The sequence below is a fragment of the Coturnix japonica genome, chromosome 2, assembly GCF_054131305.1.
Source record: "Coturnix japonica strain WE chromosome 2, WE-NBRP24, whole genome shotgun sequence".
Classification (NCBI taxonomy): domain Eukaryota; kingdom Metazoa; phylum Chordata; class Aves; order Galliformes; family Phasianidae; genus Coturnix; species Coturnix japonica.
In genome coordinates, this window is record NC_140664.1 from 59,010,802 (window position 1) to 59,034,445 (window position 23,644).

At 43.3% G+C, this 23,644-nt stretch overlaps 1 protein-coding gene across 9 annotated transcripts in view; it reads right to left on the reverse strand.

The window, feature by feature from the left end:
- The window catches only part of VOPP1 (VOPP1 WW domain binding protein), a 70,031-nt gene extending 61,033 nt beyond the window's left edge, over nucleotides 1-8,998 (reverse strand). For 4 of the 9 annotated variants that reach the window (XR_014943464.1, XM_085539910.1, XM_032443019.2 and 1 more), the window contains exons 1-2: nucleotides 8,579-8,998; nucleotides 3,618-3,730 (exon numbers count right to left, since the gene is read on the reverse strand). Coding sequence is in view for 7 of the 9 variants with exons in the window: in XM_085539910.1 (XP_085396036.1) it covers nucleotides 3,618-3,730; nucleotides 8,579-8,585 (120 nt within the window). In the remaining 2 variants the exon portion in view is untranslated. The remainder of the gene's footprint in view (nucleotides 1-3,617; nucleotides 3,731-8,578) is intronic. The other 5 variants (XM_015854898.3, XM_032443021.2, XM_032443020.2 and 2 more) reach the window with 2 other exon arrangements.
- Between the last annotated feature and the right edge of the window lie 14,646 nt (nucleotides 8,999-23,644).

Consider the following 23,644-nt stretch of genomic DNA (forward strand, 5'->3'; position numbering starts at 1 on the left):
AAGGTCTTTGGTAGGACAGAGTGTTGAAACAAATGTTGCCCATGATCTTTGGTCTGCCCTTCCACACAGTAATTTCATTTCACAGTTCTCTGATTCTTCCTCCTCTGAATAATGATACAAACAGATAGGAAATACACTTCAGTAGAGAGACACAAAGGTATGATTAAATGTGCTTTTTTTAACCTAGTGTACTTGAATATAAAACTTGTGCAGATACTGTCTGCATGCATGGATAGTGTGATGATCTCTAACTCCACCAGTGCAAGATCTGAGAAGAAAGGATTCACCCTCAGAACAGCTGCCAGCTAAGGCAGAAGAGGAACACTGAAGGAAGGCTGGGTAAGCCAGCACCCGCCAGCTGGACTCAAGATGTACAGCCCTGGCTGTGCTGATGGACCCTCTGGGGAAATGCTCCCCAGCCACAACCCCTTGCCTGCCTCTCAGAAAAAGAAAGCTCTGGGTTGAGTGTTTCTGCTCCAACAGACACTTGGCAAGTAACGTGGGAAAACAACAGAACAGCTTCTAGAAAAGTCTGTCTCAACTAATAGCATTTTTCAATGGAAAATAAAAAACAGACTCTGCTAGTTCTCCCTTTTAGCTGTGCATGTAGAAGAGCTTTCTGCTCCTTACAGATAATTAAAAATGCAGGTAACTCTGTCCAAAGGTGACTTCTAATATACAGAAATAAGCATACTACCAAAATGGGCAGCCCTGCTCCCAGCCATGTATTCCCTCCCCCCTCTTGCAGCAAGTTTGGTGATGCTACTGCTGTACCAACCTCTCCAGAAGCAAAGGTAACTCACTGCTTTGCTTTTTTTTCCTCAGTTTTTTCCTGGTGGCTGTTTCCCACTGCTGATGTGGGCCAATCCAGTTTGTCTGCAGTCGCACAATTAAGAGACCTGAAGGAGTAGGCAGCTAACATAGAGGTTAAAAGCACTCAGCATTTCATCAAATACAGAAAGAACACTTTTTCCCCACTTCTCTTTCTTCCCAAAATCTGTCAAAGTGACAGCTGAGTCACAGGGAAAGAGGGGAAAAAAAATCATCAAGTTATTTAAAACATGGGTTTAGTTAACACAGATTTAGCACAGAGCTGAAGACACACTTAAGAAAGACATTTTTAACTTCAGAGTGCAAACTTTTCCACTTAATATGCAAAAAAGCTGTCAAGACACGTCGTTCTCATAAAAAATAAAAATACCCACATTGGTATTTCTTTAGTAGTACTTTACAAAAGTCGGGAAAGTGGTAATATCCACTGTTTGAGACCTTATATTTTCTCTTTCTCTTGCTTTGTAGGGCTCTTTTAACATCCCCCAATTCCGGATTATGCTCCCAGCCTTTTGACAAAGCAAGTATTTTTTGCCCAGTAAGCACTACTCAAGCAAAGAAAAAAAGATTGTTTCAGAAAAGTTTTGCCTCTTTCTACTCGGAATAAAGTTCTTTTGTTTGTTTGTTTGTTTGTTGTTGGTTTTTGTGGGGGTTTTTTTGTTTTGTTTTGTTTTTGTTGTTGTTGTTTTGTTTTTTTTTTTTTACTATAATAAACTATAAAGGGATTCCAACCACAAAGATTTTAGCAAAACTCAAAAACTGTAATAAGAGGTATACTCAAGGATGCAAAACAATGACACATTTTCAAAAGTGAGGATGACTGCATGGATGTTTTCCGTATGTTTTATTTAAATGGATTTTACTTTAAATCACAACAGATTAGAAGTGCACCTTGTTTTATCAAGAAATCATATTTTTATTTTTTTTAATGCAGTAGTATAAGCTCAAGCATTACTGTGTTTCTGTTCATAGACTACACAACTGAGCAGGGCAAACTTGTATGTAGACGTATCTTTCCTAACCCTCTTCCTACTGGAGTAAAACCAAAATAATTTTGCATTAAACCAAAGCAAGAGTTCCCTTCCCTCTCCACCCCCCACACCCAATTCATTTTAGCTAAATTCCAAAAGAGCAGATTAAGTCTAAAGGCACACTTTGACCAAATTAAACACATCCTTACAGACACCTTAGCTAGCTGAGTGGGAGTACTGAGATCAAGAGTGTCAGAGGGTGTTTTTTTAGAGAAAGAGCATGACAGAAGGTTCTGAACATTTCTGACTATTGGGGGGAAAAAAAAAAAAAAAAAAAGTCAACAGATTATATATATGCTTTTTCCAATGGGGGAGTGGGGAATGGAAAACACCAAAAAACCCACTGCACAACTATTTGTGTCTTCTATAGAATGCAAACAGCACTAAGCTGTCTTTCCCTTTCTGCAGTGAGCACGAATCCTCATCAGTAGGAGAGAAGTAAGAAAACCATGCAGGCTCAGTTCTCCTGCCTGGCAGTCACAGCCCAGCTCACTGCTGGCAAATACTCGGAAGGCCTGCCAGCACCAGCTGGATCAGGGAATGACAAATCCTATGTAAATCATTTCCTGCCTCCACTCAGCAAAGCAGCTCCTTTCCAATGGGCAGCAAGACAGTCAGAAAAATGAAAGAAGTTTCCTAAGATTGATAAGCCCCTCTGCAACAAAAACTAATAAGAGGCAGAGAGCAAGTGAACACACCCTCCTTTGTAGGTATTCTGGTTCAGCCCTTTGCCATTACAGGCAAAGGATGGGATTTTTTTTCTCACCACTCACTGATGCAAAGCCTACAGTAGCTAAAACTTCAGCACTCTATCAACTGGACAATATCAGGGGCTTTCATAGAGAGGAACATCACAGAGATAACCTTGGTATGCACACATATTCCTATAACATGTACATAAAGGAAAATACCAACCATCAGCTAATAAAATAGTATCAGAACCTGGGAGTGCTGCTGTGAAAGGATGCTCACAACTTCTTAAGCCCTAGCTATGCTCGGTCTTTTTTGCTCTTTTCCTTTAAGATTTGCATTCTTAGTCATTTACTGCATTTGTTTCCACTCCGGTGGGCAGAGATTCTAGCTAGAATCTGCCCTATTGAACTCCGTTTACAAAAATAATAAAGAGCAAAAATGATAAACAGCAGTTACCCAGTTGGGAAGCAACTAGCCAACTTTGCTTTTATTTAAATAAATCTTGTATGACAGACTGTCAAAAGTGTTTGAATTTTATTTAAAGTTAAAACATTTTGCTGTTCACATTATATATCCATTCCTCTGTTTAAAAAAAAAAAAAAAAAAAAAGGAAAAAAGTACTTGACTCTTCTACAGCATCTTCCCTCTGGTAAATTAACAAGAGGACAACTATACTGACCATTCTTTTTTCCAGCCATCCAATCATCAACACTTCTATTAGCATACACATTGTAATTTCTAGTAAGAAGAAACTGCATAGCAAAATCCCACTTCCAGTATCTCCAGAAGTAGTCATCTAAACGTTGTACTGCCACATTTAAACATTTCCACCAGACATTTCATACAATTTACAACAGCTTCCACATGTATTTCTTCAAATAGAGCACTAAAAAACTTAACTGAAAATAGAAACTGACTTAATACAAAAACGTCCAGTTTCTAGGATATTTTGGACATAACATAAAGGCCAACCAGAAGCTTATGCACTTTGTCAAGCAAAGCTATCCAGCAAGCCACCAGCAAGGCTGTCCTTGACACAACTAGTTCCCTCTCCTTGATTACCACCATGCTATATGCAGTGTCCTGACGAAGTCTGTGACTTGAGCAGCTCAGTTCTGCACTTCCATCCATGAGTTCAGCATCAGACGCCCACTCGCAGCCCAGCATACCAGAAGCTGCAGAAAAGAAAAAGGCACCATCCTGAGGAGCAACTCAGCAAGAAATACTGTGGTGCGCACACGCAGGCTGATAACAAACTCACTGAATCATACAGGCAGAGGCTTGTTTAGCTTTATTTTTTCTCCTGTCCCAAAGGCAATGCCACCCATTAAAGCCAAACATGAACAAGCCTTGAGACATCTGAAGAAATAAAAGCAGAAAATCTTGTCATAAAGCCCAGACTGTTAAACTGACATACATTAAGGCACTCCTCAAATCATTCCTATGAACGGAGAGCCCTAGACTCATACAGAACTGAGATAAATGCAGTCCTGCCAGGGCAACCATGAGCTGCACCAGGGAGCAGGACTACCAGCTGAACACGTTTCCTGGTAAATACTGAATGCACTACGTGTCTACTGGAACTCCAGGCTCCTGCTGAAAAAGGGTGTTCCAGATAACTCTGGTTAATAACATGCTGCTACCACCAGGCAGCTGAAACAGTTAAAAAAAAGGAAGATGAATTAATATTTAGCAGCATTCATTTTCTCTAGCAAGAACCAAAATTACCTATCAAGTAATCCATCTTAGAAGTTCCTCGATTCAGCTCACACGTTCAGAAGGTCAGCAACTTAACTGTGTGCAAAGCTTATGACATCTAAGGCTTCTCTCTCCTAACAGCATATCTTCTCAGCATCAATATCTGCAAGCTCTTCTTGACAAAGGAACAAGGAATTTCTCATGTGTAAATCCTGCTCCAATAACAATTGTCTCAGTGCAATTACTCACCAGCTGATGCATGCTCCTGTATGGGAAACTGTTGATCACAGCCTTAACCTCTGAATAACCACCTGAAGCAAGTAATCAGCTGCAGGAGCACAGGTTAAGGTAATTCAGCTGTGGTACCAGAAGGGGTGGAGCTTGGCTCCACCTCTCCCAGATCTCATTTAAGGGCTGACTACCACTAAGGCATGATATCTTTCTCTGGAGATTGCTTCTGTGTGGAGTTTACTGTGAACCTTCAGTATTGGTAAGTGTTTTCTATTTATCATAGCTTATCTTTCTATCATGATGATCTTTCACACAAAACATCTGTTTACCCCCTGCTCACCTATTGACTATATAATTCTATAACTACATTTGGTGAGCCAAGCAGACAGGATGTATTTTTCTGTGGGTTATTTATAAATGAGTCAGGGAGGAAAACATCACTCCTTAGACAAAATGATTCCTGGGCAGATCCCAGGATTTATGGGTTCTTCCTATTGTCAACTGGACGCTATAGTTGGAAAGTAGGGTCCCCTGCAGGTTATTGGGAATGTTTCCCTATTCTGTGTGACTGAATATTTTCAAGGATTAAATAAGGATATTTTGATTATAGAAGAAGGGCAGTTAGCTGTCTCTATAGTGGCATGGTTACCATTAAATGCCTTAAATCAGGTAGAAATCAGAGCTGATGCGTTGGAAAATAAAACTCAATTATCAGAAGACCATACTGAAAAATCAGAATAAGAACTTAACATTTTAACAGGGAAAAAACCACCCTTACATTCCCCAATGGCCCAGGTCTATAATATTTCAATGGATAGCAACTACATCTCTGAAACAATGGACCTGGTTGAACAAGAAAATAAAATCACTAAAGCTGATTTAAAGAGCCACTAAGGACAGATTCCTTGGAACTCTGTCCTATCATAACCAAAAAAAATAAAAAATAAAAAAAAATAAATAAAGGTAGACCAGCAAGGAAGCCTCCTGATCAATGGCTCCCTGCCCAAACACATTTTCATGTCACTGTCTGACCATACACAGCAACAGAATTAATGTATCTGGTACAACGATTTTGCCAAAAACCTAGAGAGAGTGTAATGACCTGGCTATTGCACTTATGGGATTTGCAGGCAGAAAGCATTACAGTTAGTGGACCTGAAATATCTAAGCTACTGTAACTGTTCACCCTGCCCCTAGGCAAAGATTATATGCTGGTACCTGGTTTCTGAATGAAAATCATTCTATTTTAGATTGATTAATGGCAGCATGCCATATGGTTTGGCCGAAGAAAGCAGACATAACATTACATGCAGGGTTGTGGTCTTCCAGGGAGGACCTTCAAAATTACATCGAACTGGGTATGAGGGAGGCTATCTATGAAGACACCTTTGATAACCCTGATATGGTCAAATTCTCAGTAGGAATGAGGAACCTGATGTTACATCAGGCTCCCTCCCATGTGTATGGCACACTGGTTTCAATATTAAACCCTCTAGTGGCATCAGAGGCGGTGGTCCAGCAGGTGGCTCAATTAGTAGCTGACCTAGGAGAAACAGAGTGCCTGTGGACTAAATGTAATATTTGAACGTTAGAAGAAGCTGAAGTACTGCTAGTAATTAAAACCAAAAGGCCAGCTCCATGAGCTCCTCAATCAGGATCCATAAGAGTGTGCCGAAAGCAAATGTTCAATTATCTTATTAGGGCTGGTACTTGACTTGCAAATATTGATCAATAGCCCAACCATGTCCTCAAAAATTCCAATATTACCCTAAGAAACCAAGGGTACAAGTTATAGAAAGAAGGCAAACAACAATGTGGAGTTTGTTACCCAACAAAAAGAAGCAGCCACCTCAGGTGTCTCAGGCCACAATGCCTGAGCCACTGGAAGCAAGAGATTTGGCCTTACCCCAGTTCATGGTGTGACAAGGGATATCAGTCCCCCTAGGGCCTCCAGATGGGACCAGAGGCCCTATGTGGAATTAACAATATTCTGGTCCTAGAAAAATGTCCAAAGGGTTACAGCCCTAGTCAGCACAGGGGCAGAAACATCAATAATTTATGGAGATCCGGCTAGGTTTAATGACGATGGAGTGATGATTGGAAGTTTTAGGGGACAGACCATTCCAGTCACCCAAACCTGAGGCAAGCAATGAGTCAGCTGCAGGAGCACAGGTGAAGGTAATTCAGCTGTGGTACCAGAAGGGATGGAGCTTGGCTCCACCTCTCCCAGATCTCATTTAAGGGCTGACTACCAGTAAGGCAGGATCTCTTTCTCTGGAGATCACTCCTTTGTGGAGTTTACTGCAAACCTTCAGCATCAATGAGCATTTTCCATCTGTCATAGATTGTCTTTCTATCATGATAATCTTTCATACAAAACATCTGTTTACACCCATTCACTTACTGACTGTATAATTGTATTACTGTACAGCTCCCCAACCTGTCTTTCATATTTTCTCTCCTTTCACAGCAGTCAGACATGATACCCTCAGCGCAGCGCAGCACAGCTACTTAATGACCAAGCTCAGCCTGGAAGTCATAGGGAAGTGCTCCACGTATCTGAGCCTGCATGTGTCTTCATCAGTGAACATATACTAGTGAAGAGAGTGAACTCCTTCAGTTTGATCTTAGGGGAACTCCTGGTTCAGCAAACACTTGGACAGAAAGTGCATCCACACCTTACAACAAGCATTTCAAGTCCCTTAATTATGGAAAACTTCAAGTACCAGTAAATTAGAGCAAACTGCTCTCAATGGTTATGTGTCTTCTTCCCCTATTACCAGTAAAACAGTGAAAGCCTTTTGCAAAATTTTCATTTAAAAGCATGCTCCTCAGCTCATGCTGTGTTAAATACTAACTAAGAAGCTACAAATATATTTAAAAAAAAAAAAAAAAGCAATGCAATTTCAGTTAATAGCCAGATGCTCTTGGAAACCGCCCGATGTCTCTGATTAGTTATCTGAACTCACAATGCTCAGTTTCTGGGTCTTCTTGTCCTGTAGAGCACAACTTCCATCTTTTTAAGTTGTAATTTCTTATTTTTATCTCATCTAAAAGCCTACTTTAAGCTTCCAAAAATAAACAAATAAATAATGCTAATCTACAAATTCAGATGGCAAAAGAAACATTCTAGATTAAAAGAGGAAAACAACCACCACCAACAACAAAGCTATACAAATTATTCCATTAAAAAGAACATTAGAAACTCAAGTAACAGCAACCAGGCTCCCTGCAAAGAGGACCAGTGCCGAATGCCCTGAGACAGGCGGGCCAGGCAGGGGCCTCGTTCAGCAGAGCGGACAACCACACCGCATGCACCAGAAGCGGAGGGCTCAGCACCGGGACCGCCCGCACCTGCCTCACCGACACCTCACGGACTGCGCTTTGGGAAGAGCTACGACGGGGTCCTAGAGCGCCGGGCTTACGGACGAGGCAATGAGATGCAGCCCAGTTACACATATTTACACGAAACGGTGACTTTGAGCCTAGCGTGATGGTTATGGGTGACACAGTGGGAAACATATCAGAAATCTTTCCGCTGTGTAGGTGGAATAAACATAAAGTAAACACAATCTTCATGAATTACATCCGTTTCTGGAAGACGTAATGATGCAGCCGGCGCTCCGGCCTGCCCACCACCGTACACTTCACGACGGAGGAAGCACCTTCGTCCCCGCCTTTCCGAGGCGCACACGAGTGAGGCTGTTTTGCGCTCTGCTCGCAGGGCAGCCACGTTCACTAACAGACAACGCTCAGCAGCTCGCGCCGTGCCCCAACCGAGGCTCATCCAACTCCCCACAAACCGTCACGTAACGATTTACAAAAAGAGCCTAAGACCTCAATGCTGGCACTGTCAGCTACAGTGCAGCTCCGTACCCGACCCCGCACTTTCCCGGCGGGCGCCAGGGGCCGACTCCTCTCCGTGGGGCCAGAGCCTTCAGGTCACGCCCAGAGTCCCCCCTCCCCAGCGGGCTCTTCGAGAGCCGCCGTCGCCTCCCACCGCGGCCTCTATAGCCTCCCGCCGCGGGCAGGAGCGCCATGCCTCCTTCTTGCCCGCCGCACCGCACCCCCGGTCCCGGGTCTCGGAGCCTCACCTCCCATAGCAGTGACAGCAGCAGCGCGGCCCCGGGCTGCAGACGCCTCATTTCACTCGTCTTCGCCGCTCCCGCCACCTCAGATGCGTACGAGCGCTGTCAACAGCGCCATGCCCGGCGCCCGGGAAGGGCTTGGGCGGCACGAAGGGGAAGACACAGCCGGCGACTCGGGAACGCGGAGATCACGCGGAAGGACAGCAACCCAGGAGGGCTGACAGACTGCTCGGGGGTAGGGCCGGCAAGCAGTCCGCGGCGGGACAAGAGGCGGGGAAGCCTCTCAGCGGAACGGGCAGGGGCGGGCTGACCCGCCTCTCCGATCAGAAGCGGCTCCTGGCCTCGCGGCCGCTACCGGAGACGGGCGGGCAGGGAAGCAGCAGGCAGCGTGGTGTCCGGCCAGCGGTACAAAGCCAGCGCCGCCGCGGCGGCTGAGGGCGGGGAGAGGCGGTGCCCGCTGCAGCGCCGCCCCATTGTCCGGCTGCGCTCGATCCTAGCTGTGACTGGGGCTGATGGGCTGCAGTGTTATGGTGTTGGAATCTGTGGAGCGCTTAGTAGCGACCCACTTCTCAGAGGGGATCATCCCCCGCAGAGGTGGAGGTTGTGTCCTGCGTGTTAGCGAGCACGGGTGGGGGCTGTGGTCGCTGCCATGATATGACTGGTTCGGTATGGACTGGCCGGACCAGGGGAAGACAGCTTCCGGAATTTGTGTCATGGGAGGACAAGAGTGCACAGCAGCATAGGGAGGCCCTGAGGAAGAGAAGGAGGAAGGGGGCTGTGCCGCCTTACGGATAGAGAGTAGGAGCCACGTGGATGGGCTTTGTGTCTGCACTGAGTGTGCCTTTGGCCTGTCAGAGTGGCTATGTCCCCATTGTTTTATTTCATACACTCATACCAGCAGCCCTGGCCACCTTCTCAAGAAGGTCTCAGGAACTGCCTTGAGCCCTGTAATGCATGGCCACTGTAGTTATGTCATGGATGTTTCTTTCACTGAAAGAACATGGATGTTCTTTCACTGCCATCTTGTTGAAATGCTTGGTGGCTCCTTTCCCGAGTCCATTCCCACCCTTACCACAGCTAGTCCTGGCACTGCTTCAGGGACAAACTGCTGTTCTTCACATTCAAGTGAGACCAGGTATCAGAGTTGCAGAAGAACTAGCATAACCCTTGGGAGGACATGAAAGGATATGAAGGGGGACCTCCTGTTGCCATCTGAATAACAGACCTTCACCAACAGTATTTCTGGAGGAGGTGTACACTCCCATGGTCCTTTCATGGGCTAGCTGTTCAAAGATTATTAGCATGTCCTTGCAAGGCACAGCTCCTTTGTTCAGTACTTCTTTGTCACAGACATAAAGAAAAGAACTTGCCACCTCCTGATGCCAGGTGGCTCAGCAAATTATTGTCAGGTGAGTATTTTTTTCTGTTTAGTCAACTTTGGGGCAGTTTGCAGAGGCTTCCAGCTGGCACATGTTAATCGTACATGGGTCACCCCAAAAGTAATTCCTCCTATTTATTTCCATGGAAGCTACAACAGATATAGAGTACAATACCACTATTTGACAACAAATTTTCTGCTATAAAACACAACTTTTGTTCTAGCAGAATCACCACCACTAGCTATGACATATGTAGCAGTTTTCTGGGGTCACACTGAGTCTTGGTGATACCTCATGCAGAAGCCTTAGGGTTAGGGTTACGGTTAAGGTTAGGGTTAGGATTAGGGAAGGGTCAGGGTTAGGGTTTGGGGTAGGGAAGGGGCAAGGTAAGGGTTAGGGTTAGGGTAGGGTTAGAGTTAGGGTTTCTGTAGAGTCAGGTTTAGGGTTAGGTTTAGGGTTAAGGTTAGGGATAGAGGAGGGTTAAAGTTAGGGTTAGGATTGGGGTAAGGGTTAAAGATAGGGCTAGTTTAATGTTAGGGTTAAGTTTAGGGTTAGAATTATGGTAAGGGTTAGGTTAAAGGTTAGCATTAAGGGTTTGTCTAGGGTCAGGGTTAGTGTTATGGTTAGGTTAATGTTAGTGTTAGGGTTAGCATTAGGGTTAGGTTTAGGGTTGGGTTTTGGGTAAGGGTCAGGTTAGGGTTAGGGTAAGGGTTAAGGTTAGGATTTGGGTTTGGATTAGGGTTAGTTTTTGGGTAAGGGTCGGTTAGGGTTAGGGTTAGCATTATGGTTATGGTTAGTGTTAGGGTTAGGGTTATGTTAGAGTTAGGGTTAGGGTTATGTTAGAGTTAGGGTTAGAGTTAGGGTAAGGGTTAGGGTTAGGGTTAGGGTCAGGATTAGTGTTAGGGTTAGGATTAGGGTTATGGTTAGGGTTAGATTTAGGATTTGGGTTAGGGTTAGGACACGGTTAGGGTTACGGTATTGTTAGGGTTAGGGTTATGGTTAGGGTTAGGATTAGGGTTAGAGTTAGGGTTAGTTTATGGTTAGAGTTAGAGTTAGGGTTAGTTTTAGGTTTTGGTTTAGGTTTAGGGTTAGGTGTGGGTTAGTGTTAGAGTTAGGGTTAGGGACAGAGTTAGTGTTAGGGTAGTATTAGAGTTAGGGTTTGTGTTAGTGTTACAGTTAAGATTATAGTTAGGTGTATTCTAGGGTTTGGGTTAGTATTAAAGTTAGGTTTATGGTTGGGATTATGTTAAGCGTTAGGGTTAGAGTAGGGTTATGGTTTTGGTTAGGGTTAGGGTTGGGGTAGGGTTAGGGTTAGGGTTTGGTTTAGGGTTAGGTTTTGGGTAGTCTTCGGGTTAGGATAGTGTTACGGTTAGAGTTTGGGTTAGGGTTAGAGTTAGCGTTAGGGTTAGGGTCAGGGTTAGTGTAGGATTAGGTTTGGGTTAGGGTTAGGGTTAGGTTTAGTGTAGGTTCAGGGTTAAGGTTAGGGTTAGGGTTAATGTTAGTGTTAGGTTTATGGTTAGGGTTATGTTTAGTTTAGGGTTAGGGTTATTGTAGAATCAAGGGTTAGTGTTTGGGTTAAGGATTTGGTTAGGGTTAGGGTAGGATTATGGTTGGGTTAGGTTTAGGGTAGGGTCAGGGTTAAGGCTAGGGTTAGGGTTAAGGTTAGTTTTAGTGTTAGGTTTAGGGTTAGGGTTATGTTTTGTTTTAGGGTTATTGTAGGGTCAAGGGTTAGTGTTTGGGTTTAGGATTTGGTTTATGTTTAGAGTGGCGTTATTGCTATGTTTAGGGTTAGGTTTACGGTAGGGTTCAGGTTATGCTCTGGGTAAGGTTAAGGTTAGTATTCTGGTTCGAGTTAGGTTTTGGGTTGGGGTTAGTGTAGGGTTAGTGTTAGGGTTAAGGTTAGGGTTAGGGTTAGGATTTGGGTTAGGGTTAGGGTTAGGGTAGGGTTTGAGTTAGTTTTGGGTTAGGTTTAGGGTAGGGTTAGGGTTAGAGTTAGAGTTAGGGTTAGGTTATGGTTAGAGTTAGGGTTAATGTTAGGTTTTGGTTTAGGTTTAGGATTAGGTGTGGGTTAGGGTTAGAGTTAGGGTTAGGGTCAGAGTTAGTGCTAGTGTTAGGGTTAGGGTAGGGTTAGGTTTAGGTTAGGGTAGGGTTAGGCTTCGGGTTAGGGTTAGGGTTAGAGTTAGGGTTAGGGTTAGGGTGAGGGTTAGGGTTAGGGTTAGGGTTAGGGTTAGGGTGAGGGTTAGGGTTATTGTTAGTGTTAGGTTTATGGTTAGGGTTATGTTTAGTTTTATGGTTAGGGTTATGTTTAGTTTTATGGTTAGGGTTATTGTAGGGTCAAGGGTTAGTGTTTGGGTTTAGGATTTTTTTTAGGTTTAGAGTTGGGTTATTGCTATGGTTAGGGTTAGTTTCACGGTAGGGTTCATGTTTAGCTCTGTGTAAGGTTAAGGTTAGTATTTTGGTTCGGGTTAGGTTTAGGGTTGGGGTTAGTGTAGGGTTAGGGTTAGGATTATGGTTAGTGTTATGGTTAGGGTTAGTTTTGGGTTTTGGTTTAGGTTTAGGGTTAGGTTTATTGTTGGCTTATGGCTTAGGTTTATTGTTGGGTTTAAGGTTATGGTTTGGTTTTGGGTTTGGGTTAGGTTTTGGATTTGGGTTATGGTAGGGTTGGGTTAGTGTTAGGGTTAGGTTTAGGGTTCAGTGTTAGGTTTAGTTTGGGGGTTTGTGTTAGGTTAAGTTTTGGGGTTAGGTTTAGGGTTCAGGTTATGCTAGGGTTTTGTTGTGGTTAGGGTTAGGGCTAGGTTTCTGGTTCTTTTTATTGTTAGGTTTAAGGTAGTGTTACACTTTTTTTTTAGGGGTATCGTTAGGGTTAGTGTTAGTTTTAGATTTAGGGTTAGGTTTATGGTTAGGATTAGTTTTATTGTAGGGTTAGGCTTTGGGTTATGGTTAGTTGTGGTTTTTTTGTGTGTGTTTTTGTTTTTGTTAAGGTTAGGGTTGTTTTGTTCTGTTTTCTTGATCAGCAATCAAGTTTGTCCTCTCAGCAGAGATATTAGTGTTAGAGAACTTGGATCTGAATGTAGTTATTTTTTTCCTTAAATATGGATCATTTTTAAATTCAAATTGTTTGTTAACAGTCTATGTTGAAAGGATTAATGAAGGGTATGTTCATTCATGGTACTGTTACAGGAACAAAACCATATGTCAGTGCAAAATTTAGTCTCTAAAGAATTACTGTTGAGTTCAGTGGATAATATGAGGTCTAAACATGTGCTGCTGGAGCCACATGTATTCTGGACTACTTCAGAACAGAGAAAGGTGAGTATGAAACTTTGTCAAGTTACAGTGAGAACTTTCCATGCTGCCTTTCTAGGGGAAGTATTCCCAAGCAGAAGGTGACATAGTGGAAATGCAAAGCTATGCCCTGTGGCTCCTGAGAACAGGCCCCCTGGAAACAGTTTGCAGCACTTCATTTTTGCTTTATCTTTTTTTCTGTCTGCACCACAAACAGTCTTTTACACCTTTACAGCATCTGCATAGCCAAAGAATCAAAAACTCTACCACAGTGTTGGTTACAGATCACAGTATCACAGTCTCATGCGGGTTGGAAGGGACCTTAGAGATCATTGAGTCCAACCCCCCGGGATTCAAGCCTCCTGTGTAGGAAAGCAGCACTTCTACCACTTGCTCCACAGGGGGGGTTAGAACCCGGGCCTCCAGTGTTGCAAAGCGGCATTCCTACCACTGTGCCACCGGGGCACACAATGGTAATAATGAGCCCCTGATGATGCGATTATCCTCAGACCAATGTAAATTAGGATTAATACCACTGAAGTTAGAGGGAAAAAATCTAAAGCCAGTGCAAGTGTGGAATAAAGTTTTAGATTTCAGATCTAAGTTAAACAAAAAGATCAAGTTTCATTATAGGGGTTTTCCTTATCCAATTAAATTAATAATAATTTTCTGTTAATTTTTCATTTTGTTTTGTATTCTTCCCATTACTGTGAATCTAATTTGCAGCATACTGTGAATACACATAGCATACTGAGAATTTCTCTGCCATGATAGCCTTGCTATTTCAGTGTGAGAAATAATGTCTCATTAAATATAGATGGAAAAAATGCATCAGTTTTCTGGGAACTACAGTTAATGTGTTAATTAGCTAATGTTCCCCCACCAGTCTCAATTTTCTCATGTTGTTAAAAGATAGAAAGAAAATTAAGCTGTTAATGTACTGAAAAATAAAAATAAAATTAAAATAAAAATAAAATCAGCACTAGATTTATTCTAGAAATAACAAGGGATAAAATTCAACTACTGTCAGAATAACTAGAAATCATAACGGAGCTAATGTGGCATCTGGTATGTAAAACAAAACATTTTTAATAAAGGAAAATATGCAAGATACAGAAAGAATCATGAAATGTTGTTACTCACTTGCTCTTGAGTCTTCAAGAACCTAATGGGATCCACTATGAAAAGGAAGATTATTTAACTTTTAATCAACCTTATTTGGAATTTGGTGTCTCTGCATACATTTACACACACACAACACTTTTAGGCAGGGAATATTTGCCTCAGTGGTACCCCCACTGGCAATCCCATCTCTCTTAAGTTTTCCTGTTACAACTCCTACCACTTCTCTGCACTGAAGATATTAGTGGGTTTATTCCCCCTAAAAACAAGTATTTCCAGCCATCAGGTAGACCTTCCTCAGGAGACCTGAGAACCAGAGCAAATAACTTCTTTGTTCCAGCTGGCTCAACCTTGAGAAACCACACTATGACCACATTCCCAGATCTCCTTACTTTTTGGGAACGAAGGTACAGATTTTCTAGGCTTGGTGATGCAGAAGAGAGGATATGTGCCCAACTGTAGACATAAAGCTCTGTTTGGACACAGGAGACAGGATGTGGCAGAGGATAAAATTTACTGGGATAACAAATATTGAAAAAATGAATCCAGAAGGGGGTCATTTTGGGCCGCTTGAGAAGAAGGGGTTGTGTTCTGCTACACAGTTCTGGAGAATTGCTTCCACAATGTGGGAGTGCTGGTATCCTGCAGTTCAGTCTGCATTATTAGACAGTGGAGTGAGGGACAGCCAGGCGTCAACAAAGCAAAGCAGCTTTTACCAGTGAAGATAAACATTCAGCTCACTATGCACACAGCGGTTAGACACAGCAGGGAGTGGCAATGACAACATCAATTATTCACTAATTATTATCTATTTAGTACCATTAATAAATCTCCTTTTGATGTTTGCATGAATTCTGCCTGTGAAGAATGATGCCTTTCCCAAGATGAAGTGCTTCTGGACTCCATTTGGGATAAAACCCGTTATCCTCTCGTACCTTTTTAGTGGTGGGAAGTGGTATTTACATGAAAAATAGGATTGACGGGAAAATAGCCTTCATAAACAAGATAGTAGTCCAGCTTTTTGCTTTAAAATAAAAATTAAAAATTAAAACATTAAAAAAATATAAAAAGCCTGAGCCACTCATTGTTGCAGCTCAGCCTCTAAGTATTTAGACTGTGGCTACAAAGAGTAAAACTTTAGATACATATTTAGATGAAGCTGGTAACAAGCATAATCCATTTTATGTCTGCTCATGAATGGCAAAGCCTGTGCTGGGATATGTAGTGTAAGGATAGATGCTTTCTGCAATCTCCAAAGCATGGAATATGACACTTTTTTTTATCTCAGGCTTGAGCGTTTACAGTGTAGGTAGTTTTAAGAATGTAGACATATCCTTGCTGTCAGTAAATTGAATTTGTTTATTACTGATTAGAATCACACACATTTCAAACAGAAGGTGAAATGTTCACAGAATCACAGAATTGTAGGGGTTGGAAGGGACCTCTAGAGATCGAGTCCAACCCCCCTGCCAAAGCAGGCTCCCTACACCATGTCACACAGGTAGGCGTCCAGGCGGGTCTTAAATATCTCCAGGGAAGGAGACTCCACCACCTCCCTGGGCAGCCTGTTCCAGTGCTCCGTCACCCTCACTGTAAAGAAGTTCTTCCGCACATTCGTGCGGAACTTCCTATGCTGTACTTTCATCCCATTACCCCTAGTCCTAAACCCACGCACTACTGAAAAGAGACCAGACTCACCACTAAGGCTCCCACACCTCAGGTATTTATAAACCTGGATCAAGTCCCCTCTCAGCCTGCTTTTTTCAAGGCTAAACACACCCAGTTCCCTAAGTCTCTCCTCATAGGGGAGATGCTCCAGGCCCTTCACCATCTTTGTGGCCCTCCGCTGGACTCTTTCCAAGAGATCCCTGTCTTTTTTGTACTGGAGAGCCCAGAACTGGACACAGTATTCCAGATGAGGCTTCACCAGGGCAGAGTAGAGGGGGAGGATCACCTCCTTTGACCTGCTGGACACGCTCTTCTTAATACACCCCAGTATGCCATTGGCTTTCTTGGCTACAAGGGCACACTGCTGGCTCATGGTTAATCTGTCGTCCACCAGGACGCCCAGGTCCCTCTCAGCAGAGCTCCTCTCCAGCAGGTCTACCCCCAGCCTGTACTGGTGCATGCAATTATTTCTACCCAGGTGCAAGACTCTACACTTGCTTTTGTTAGACCTCATCCGGTTTCTTACTGCCCAGCTCTCCAGCCTGTCCAGGTCTTGCTGAATGGCAACACAGCCTTCAGGCGTGTCAGCCGATCCTCCCAACTTCGTGTCATCAGCAAACTTGCTGAGGGTGGTCACTATCCCCTCATCAAGGTCGTTGATGAAGATGTTGAACAAGACCGGACCCAGTACAGACCCCTGGGGGATGCCGCTAGTTACAGGCCTCCAGCCAGACACCGCAGTGCCAACGATAACCCTCTGCACTCTGCCAGTCAGCCAATTCTCGACCCACTTCACCGTCCACTCATCCATCCCATACTTCCTCAGCTTTGTTATAAGGATGTCATGGGGGACAGTATCAAAAGCCTTACTGAAATCAAGGTAGACTACATCTACCGCCCTCCCCCTGTCCACCCAGCTAGTGACATCTTCATAAAAGGCCACCAGGTTGGTCGAGCACGACCTCCCCTTGGTGAACCTATGCTGGGTTCTCCTGATAACCTCCTTATCACCCAGTTGTCTGGAGATGGCATCCAGCACAAGCTGTTCCATCACCTTCCCTGGGACAGACGTGAGGCTGACTGGCCTATAGTTGCCCGGGTCTTCCTTCTTGCCCTTTTTGAAGACTGGAGTGACATTGGCCGTCCTCCAGTCTTCAGGCACCTCCCCAGTTCTCCAAGACCTCTGAAAGATTACAGAGAGCGGCTCAGCAACAACCTCCGCCAGCTCTCTCAGCAACCGTGGATGCACCCCATCAGGTCCCATGGATTTATGGACCTTAATGTTTCCTAGGCACTCACGGACCACCTCTTCCCTGACTAAAGGGAAATCTCCCATTCCCCGGACTCTCTCATCATCCTCCAGGTTCCGGGATTCCTGAGGGAGAGCCCTTTCACTAAAGACAGAAGCGAAGAAGGCATTCAGTATTTCCGCCTTCTCAGCATCCCCTGTTACCAGAGCGCCCCCTTCACTTGGTATGGGGCCCACATTCTCCCTAGCCTTCCTTTTGCTGTTAACGTATTTTAAAAAGCCTTTTTTATTATTCTTTATCTCCTTAGCTAGATACAACTCCAGGTGGGCTTTGGCCTTCCTGGTCGCATCTCTGCAGTCCCTGACTACATTCTTGTATTGTTCCCAAGTGGTTAGACCCTTTTTCCATGTATCATGTACTTTCTTCTTTCTGCGGAGCTTGCACATGAGCTCCTTACTCATCCATGCAGGTCTCCTTGCACCTTTTCCCGATTTCTTAGTCACAGGGACGCACCGATCCTGAGCTTGGAAGAAGAGCCGTTTAAACGCTAACCATCTCTCACAGGCCCCCTTGCCTTCTAGCACCCTGGCCCACGGGATAGCCCCAAGTAGGTCCCGAAGGAGATCAAAGTTGGCTCTCCTAAAGTCCAGGGTAACAATCCTACTTTTTGCTTTGCTTCCTCCACTCAGGATCTCAAACTCCACCATCTCATGCTCACTACAACCCAAGCTGCCCCCAACTTTTACTTCCTTAACAAGTCCTTCCTTATTGGTGAGAATAAGGTCCAGCAACGTCCCACCCCGCATTGGTTCCTCTATCACCTGCATCAGGAAGTTATCTTCAATGCACTGCAAGAATTGTCTGGACCGCGCATGCCTGGCCATGTTGGTTGTCCAGCAAATATCTGGATAATTGAAATCCCCCATAAGCACCAGTGCCTGGGAGCGTGCTGCTACTTCCAGTTGCTTATGGAAGGCCTCATCAACCTCCTCCTCCTGATCAGGAGGCCTGTAGTACACACCCACAACAGTGTCCCCTTTGCCAGCCTGGCCCTTGATTCTCACCCACAAGCTCTCGACTTCTACATTACTCTCCCCCAGGTGGAGTTCAATACATTCTAGCTGCTCTCTCACATAAAGAGCAACTCCACCACCCCGCCTTGCCAGCCGATCTTTCCTAAAAAGCACATAGCCCTCCATGACAACATTCCAGTCATGCGAGCTGTCCCACCACGTCTCCGTGATTGCAATGAGATCATGGCCATGTGACCGCACACAGAACTCCAATTCTTCCTGTTTATTCCCCATGCTTTGCGCGTTGGTATAGAGGCACTTGAGAGAGGCAGCATCTCCCCACCCCTCTCCATGCCTTTTAACTCCATTGTCTGCACCCAGCGAGTTCTGCTTTAAGACCTGAACTGCCGCCTCAGACCCAGCGGCCCTCAAAATAAACAATGGCAGACTGCCCCATGCAGTGCCTCACTTGGATGTGTCTGCAGTCTTGGAAGCTTGATTACCCTACGTTCTCCTACAAATGGACCTTGAGCTTGTTTGGAGGTTCTAGCAGGGGAGCGCAGCTACTGTATACCCTTGACTGATGAACGGTACCGTCTCTATCGGGGAAGGTCGTCCTCTTTGACCGAGCGCAGCTTCAGGAGGGACGCACATGGAGCGGTGAGGGAGGAAGGGGACACCCGCCTAGCCAGCCAGATCAGCCGAATCAACCCTGGCGATCAATGGGGTGACAGATGTCGCAGCCAGATCGCCCTCACATCCATTATATTATCCATCCTCACATTATAGCTGAAAGTAAAGCAGAGAAAATATTATGTTTCCAAACAAAATAAATAACTGATCACTTTGTCTCCTTGAGTCCTAATAGAATATCATCAGACCTGCAATTGTAAGAGTGTACATGAAGTAGCTCTAATAGCTGCCCTTTCATCCAGCCACCCTTGCTTGTAGAAATAAAGACAAATACAGCACGTTACAGTTCTTTTCAGATCACTAGGCCAACCCAATCTAATTTATGCTTGCAGCCTTTAATTTTAACTAGGTCAGTTTATTCTGATACCACAGAGAAATCCATCCTGACAATGTAAAATTACAAAGTATTGGGAAAAATACAAAAGTGAAATTGAACATACAAGAACAGCAGTGTTCAAAATGGAAAATACTGTGTGAAGCTTTTGCAGGAAAAAAAAGAAACGTATTTTAGAGCAATGTAATTGGGTGAGATCCAGCAAGCTATTGAAATCAGCAGGGGATCTCTTTCTTGATTTCAGCAGGCTTTGGCTCACAGCCATTGTTTTTCATAGTTCAGAGAATCAGTTTGCTTCTTTGACTGTTGAGGCTGAATTGAACAAATAATACTAATTTTGATAATGTGAAGACCAGCTTGACTAATTCAACTATGTTTTGAATGCCTGTGTGCACACAAGCTCTACTGCCAGTAATGCTGAGCATTACTGAACCAGGACCCCAGGAATGCCGTCAGCATTCTGAGCATCTGGGTGCACTGAGGGGTATGATACCTGGAATGCTGCTTTTGGAGATATTCAAGAGTTGGTATGTATTTTAATATTCCTAACTTAGAGATTTAAATTAAATTAAATGTCACTGGAATTATTTTCTACTGGATAGATTTTAATGAAGTTTTAAACTTATCTTTCACTGTAATGAAATAATTATGTAATGCAGGGATGTGTTCTATTGGTCTGAATTAATAACGATTGCTTTGTATGCTGTCATTTAATTCCAAGGAAGACGAATATACAAATATATTCTGTCTGCAGCTAAATGAAGCAGAATTCTTCCCATTTGTGTTTACTGATACAAGATATGAGCTTTCTCCTTTAGACCATCTCTTACTTACATTTCCTCCTTCACCTTCTCCTACTCCCAAAACTCATGGAGTCAATTTTGCCTCTAGCTAAAGAAGCCAAGTTAGCACTTTGAGGCCGGATAATCTTTGCCTGGCTGCTTGAAGCAATGTTAGCAGAGTACACAGAGCTTACTCAGTTACAATAAATGAAGCATTAAAGCCTTCTGTTACAGGCAGGGAGCAAAAATAAATCCAAGCAGCTTTGAGAAACAGGAGGGTGGGTTAGGATAAAAAGCTGTTTAAAGGAAGTGTGTAGTCAATGCTGAGTTAAAACAACAGGTCAATAGGAAAAAAAAAAAAAAGAGGAGATGGTGGCAGCATTAGACCTTGTGTCTCTGTACTTCATCTTTCCATCCTTCTTCTGTAGTTATTCTGTATGCAATGAAGGCATTAAGAAAATGCTTGGTGCTCTGATGAGCTTCAGTAATTCATTCATTTTCTGCAATAGTCCCACCTATGCAAGAGACACAGATTCTTCAGGGAAAAGTTGTAGAAACCCCACATGTGCACCCCAGTGAAAGTTCCTCTTTGTCTCAGCACCCTCATGCAGTATTCACCACACTTTTTAAATTTTCACCTCTAAAAAGTAAACAAAAAGAGACAGATTTATTATCTAGATATACAAGATTAAAAAAAAAAAACTAAAAAAAAAAAACCCAAAAAACAAAAAACTGATGCCTCTTTTCACCTGGACATGGTTAGTTTAAAAGATCTCACAGGTATCTTCTCTGAAGGATAAAATTTCTATGCAAAACCAAGCAGATAAATTCTTAATGCAATCTTATCTCATTATACTGCTGTACACATAAACTGCCTCCAGAGAATAAGAGGAAACTGCTGCCAGCAGAGTGCTCTGATCCACAAATTATTAGCACTCCAGCAATAACACAGCCAAGACACTTTTCACACCTTCTGAAAGCCATGCCTTCCTCATATTTCATGCTCAAACACACTCATCTTCAACTTCAAGCAGCCTCAGGTTACTCCAGTTTTAGCCCAAAATCTAGGTTTTCCCAGCCTCTCATGCTTTACTGCATAAAATGGCCTGAGCCTCTTGTTTGACCTGAAGGAGAAGAATTACCAAGAGCTGTGACTTTCCCTGGATTTAAATTTCACCATAAGTTTATCAAAAATTGATCTTGCCACTAATCCATTTCTGAGCGAACTCATTATTCCATGTTTCCATGTTAAGAAAAGAATAGAAGCATAGAATATCACAAATTGAAAGGGATCCACAAGGATCATAAGGTCCAACTTCTGGTGCCACACAGGACCACACAAAAATCAAACCCTGTATCTGAGAGAGTTGTCCAAAACCTTTTTGAACTACTTGGTGCCATGACTACCACCCTAGGGAGACCAAACTCAAATCTCAGTTAACTTCCAAATTAAATATCCTTTTAAATTCTTTGCAGTTTGCCTGCTTATCTTTCAACCAAGGCAAAGACTAACTGGCCATAGTTCACAGACCAGCGTGATCCCCTATTAGCATTAACTGATGTCCAGCAGTAACACTGCAGCTGCCTTTAACCTTGTCCTCATAGCTTTCTAGGGTTTCTCATACTTGTCCACTAAATTTTTGGGTGGAGAAATTTGTTATTATACTGACTCCAGATCTGATCTGCCATCCATCACTGCATTATCAACTATAGTAGCAGGACATGGAAATGTTTTTCTTTCCGTAACAATATATGTGTCAAGAATTTCTGAACTCTGCTAACCACTTTTTTTTTTTTTTCTTTTTATCTTCTCCCAGGAGTTTGAAATGTGTGTAGGTTAATATAAGAACTGTCTCAACAGGCTTTTTGCAGTGTGGTAAATTCTAGGTTCCTCTTTTTCATAAAGTGTCACGTTTTTGCCATATTGGCAAAGCTCCCATGATTAAATCAGAGGCCTATATATCTGCTGTGAGTATTTGGGGAATTTGCCTAGTTTGTACAATTTTGCATTTACTTCTGATGGTGGAAATTCCCTTTTTACTGATTGTGTGACAAGCAGCTTCTTCTGTAACAACTCTCATTTCTCTGATTTCTTTTTCAGAAGAGCACATTACTTTCCCTCTCTCTCCCTCCACCTCCCCTCCCCCCCTCAGCCCCAGCAATTTGTAAATATTTCTGTTACTATTCCCAGCTTTAGCACGTGCTAGGGTATGTAGAAAGATTTCCAGTGCTTCTGTGGAGCTGTTGCTAACATCCCCTTTAGGGACCAGACCTGGTCCACTTTCAGGGGTTAAGCTTGAATCTTACAGGAAGAACCAAAATCCTTTCTGGCTGCTGGAGGTGAGAACCATGGGAAGTGCCAAAGAACTAGGAGACAACAGGGAGAAGCAGGAGAACTTGCAGAAGCTTTCTCTTGGAGGGGAGAGAAAGGTAGAAGTGTAACCGAGCAGGAAGAGGCTGTTTTCCAACTAGCAAAAGACATTTTTAAAGCTGACTTTTCTAATCATTTCGCTTTAGCTAGCAAACAAGAAATAGGCATATTTATGAAGCAACACCTAGTAATAACCCAAGCTGAACTCCATGATAGATGATGAAAAGTTCAGAGGCTCAATAAAGCACTTTGCATTTCTGTACCTTTCAGAGTTGGTGACATCAGCCAAAGAAGTTCCTAAATTAAACTCATTTTTTCTTTTTCAGGTCCTGGTAACCAGAAATGGTTACTTTTTACAGAGATTATTCAGGCATCTGTCTGCTGCTCATCTGACTGTGCAGCATTTTTGTTGCTTCAGTAATTTTGTCTGTCAGCTTAAGGGAGAGAAGAAAGAGGTAGACTTTAAGGGTTCAGCTAATCCAGGATCCTCCACATCAACCATAATGGCATGTACTTGTATACTCTATACTTAGGACTTAAAAGAAGAGCACTACTGTGGCCATTTCTAAACAGTTTTCAGTTCAGAGCTCTTCTTATTTCTGTTGGTACTTAAATGACAGAACTGGTATGACACATTGCTGTCCTTAGCAGAGCATTAAGAAGTTTCACTCATTTTAGCTTGTATTCTGTAGTTAACCTAAACTGCCTCTTGACAGAGTTTCCCCATTTCAAAGTCTACCATGTTGTTCTTCCTACTGCCCTTCATCCTGGTTGTATGAGGAGAGGAGTTAGGTATGTGGATACCTGGACGCTGTTTCCCATGTGGCTTAAAAAGTAGTGGTTTAAAAGTGCTGGAAGGTTTGATCCCTGCCTGATTAGCTTTTTGTTTAATGGCATGAGTTAGACTGCAGGCAGTTAATGTCACTGTCCATCAACATTTGGTGATAACCCATAGCTGTGAAAGATACTCCAGAGCCAAACAAGGCAGAGAAGCAAGGAAGGAAGAAGCAGGATCATCTGTCCACATCACACATTCCTATCTGTTTAAGATATCTTAAAAACTTTCTTTGCATCTGTGTTCAAATTCATGGCAAAGTACAATTAATCTGATATACTTTCAAGGTGCTTTTGTCTCTGACCATTGTCAGAGCAGGTGAGGTTCACTAAAACCTCAG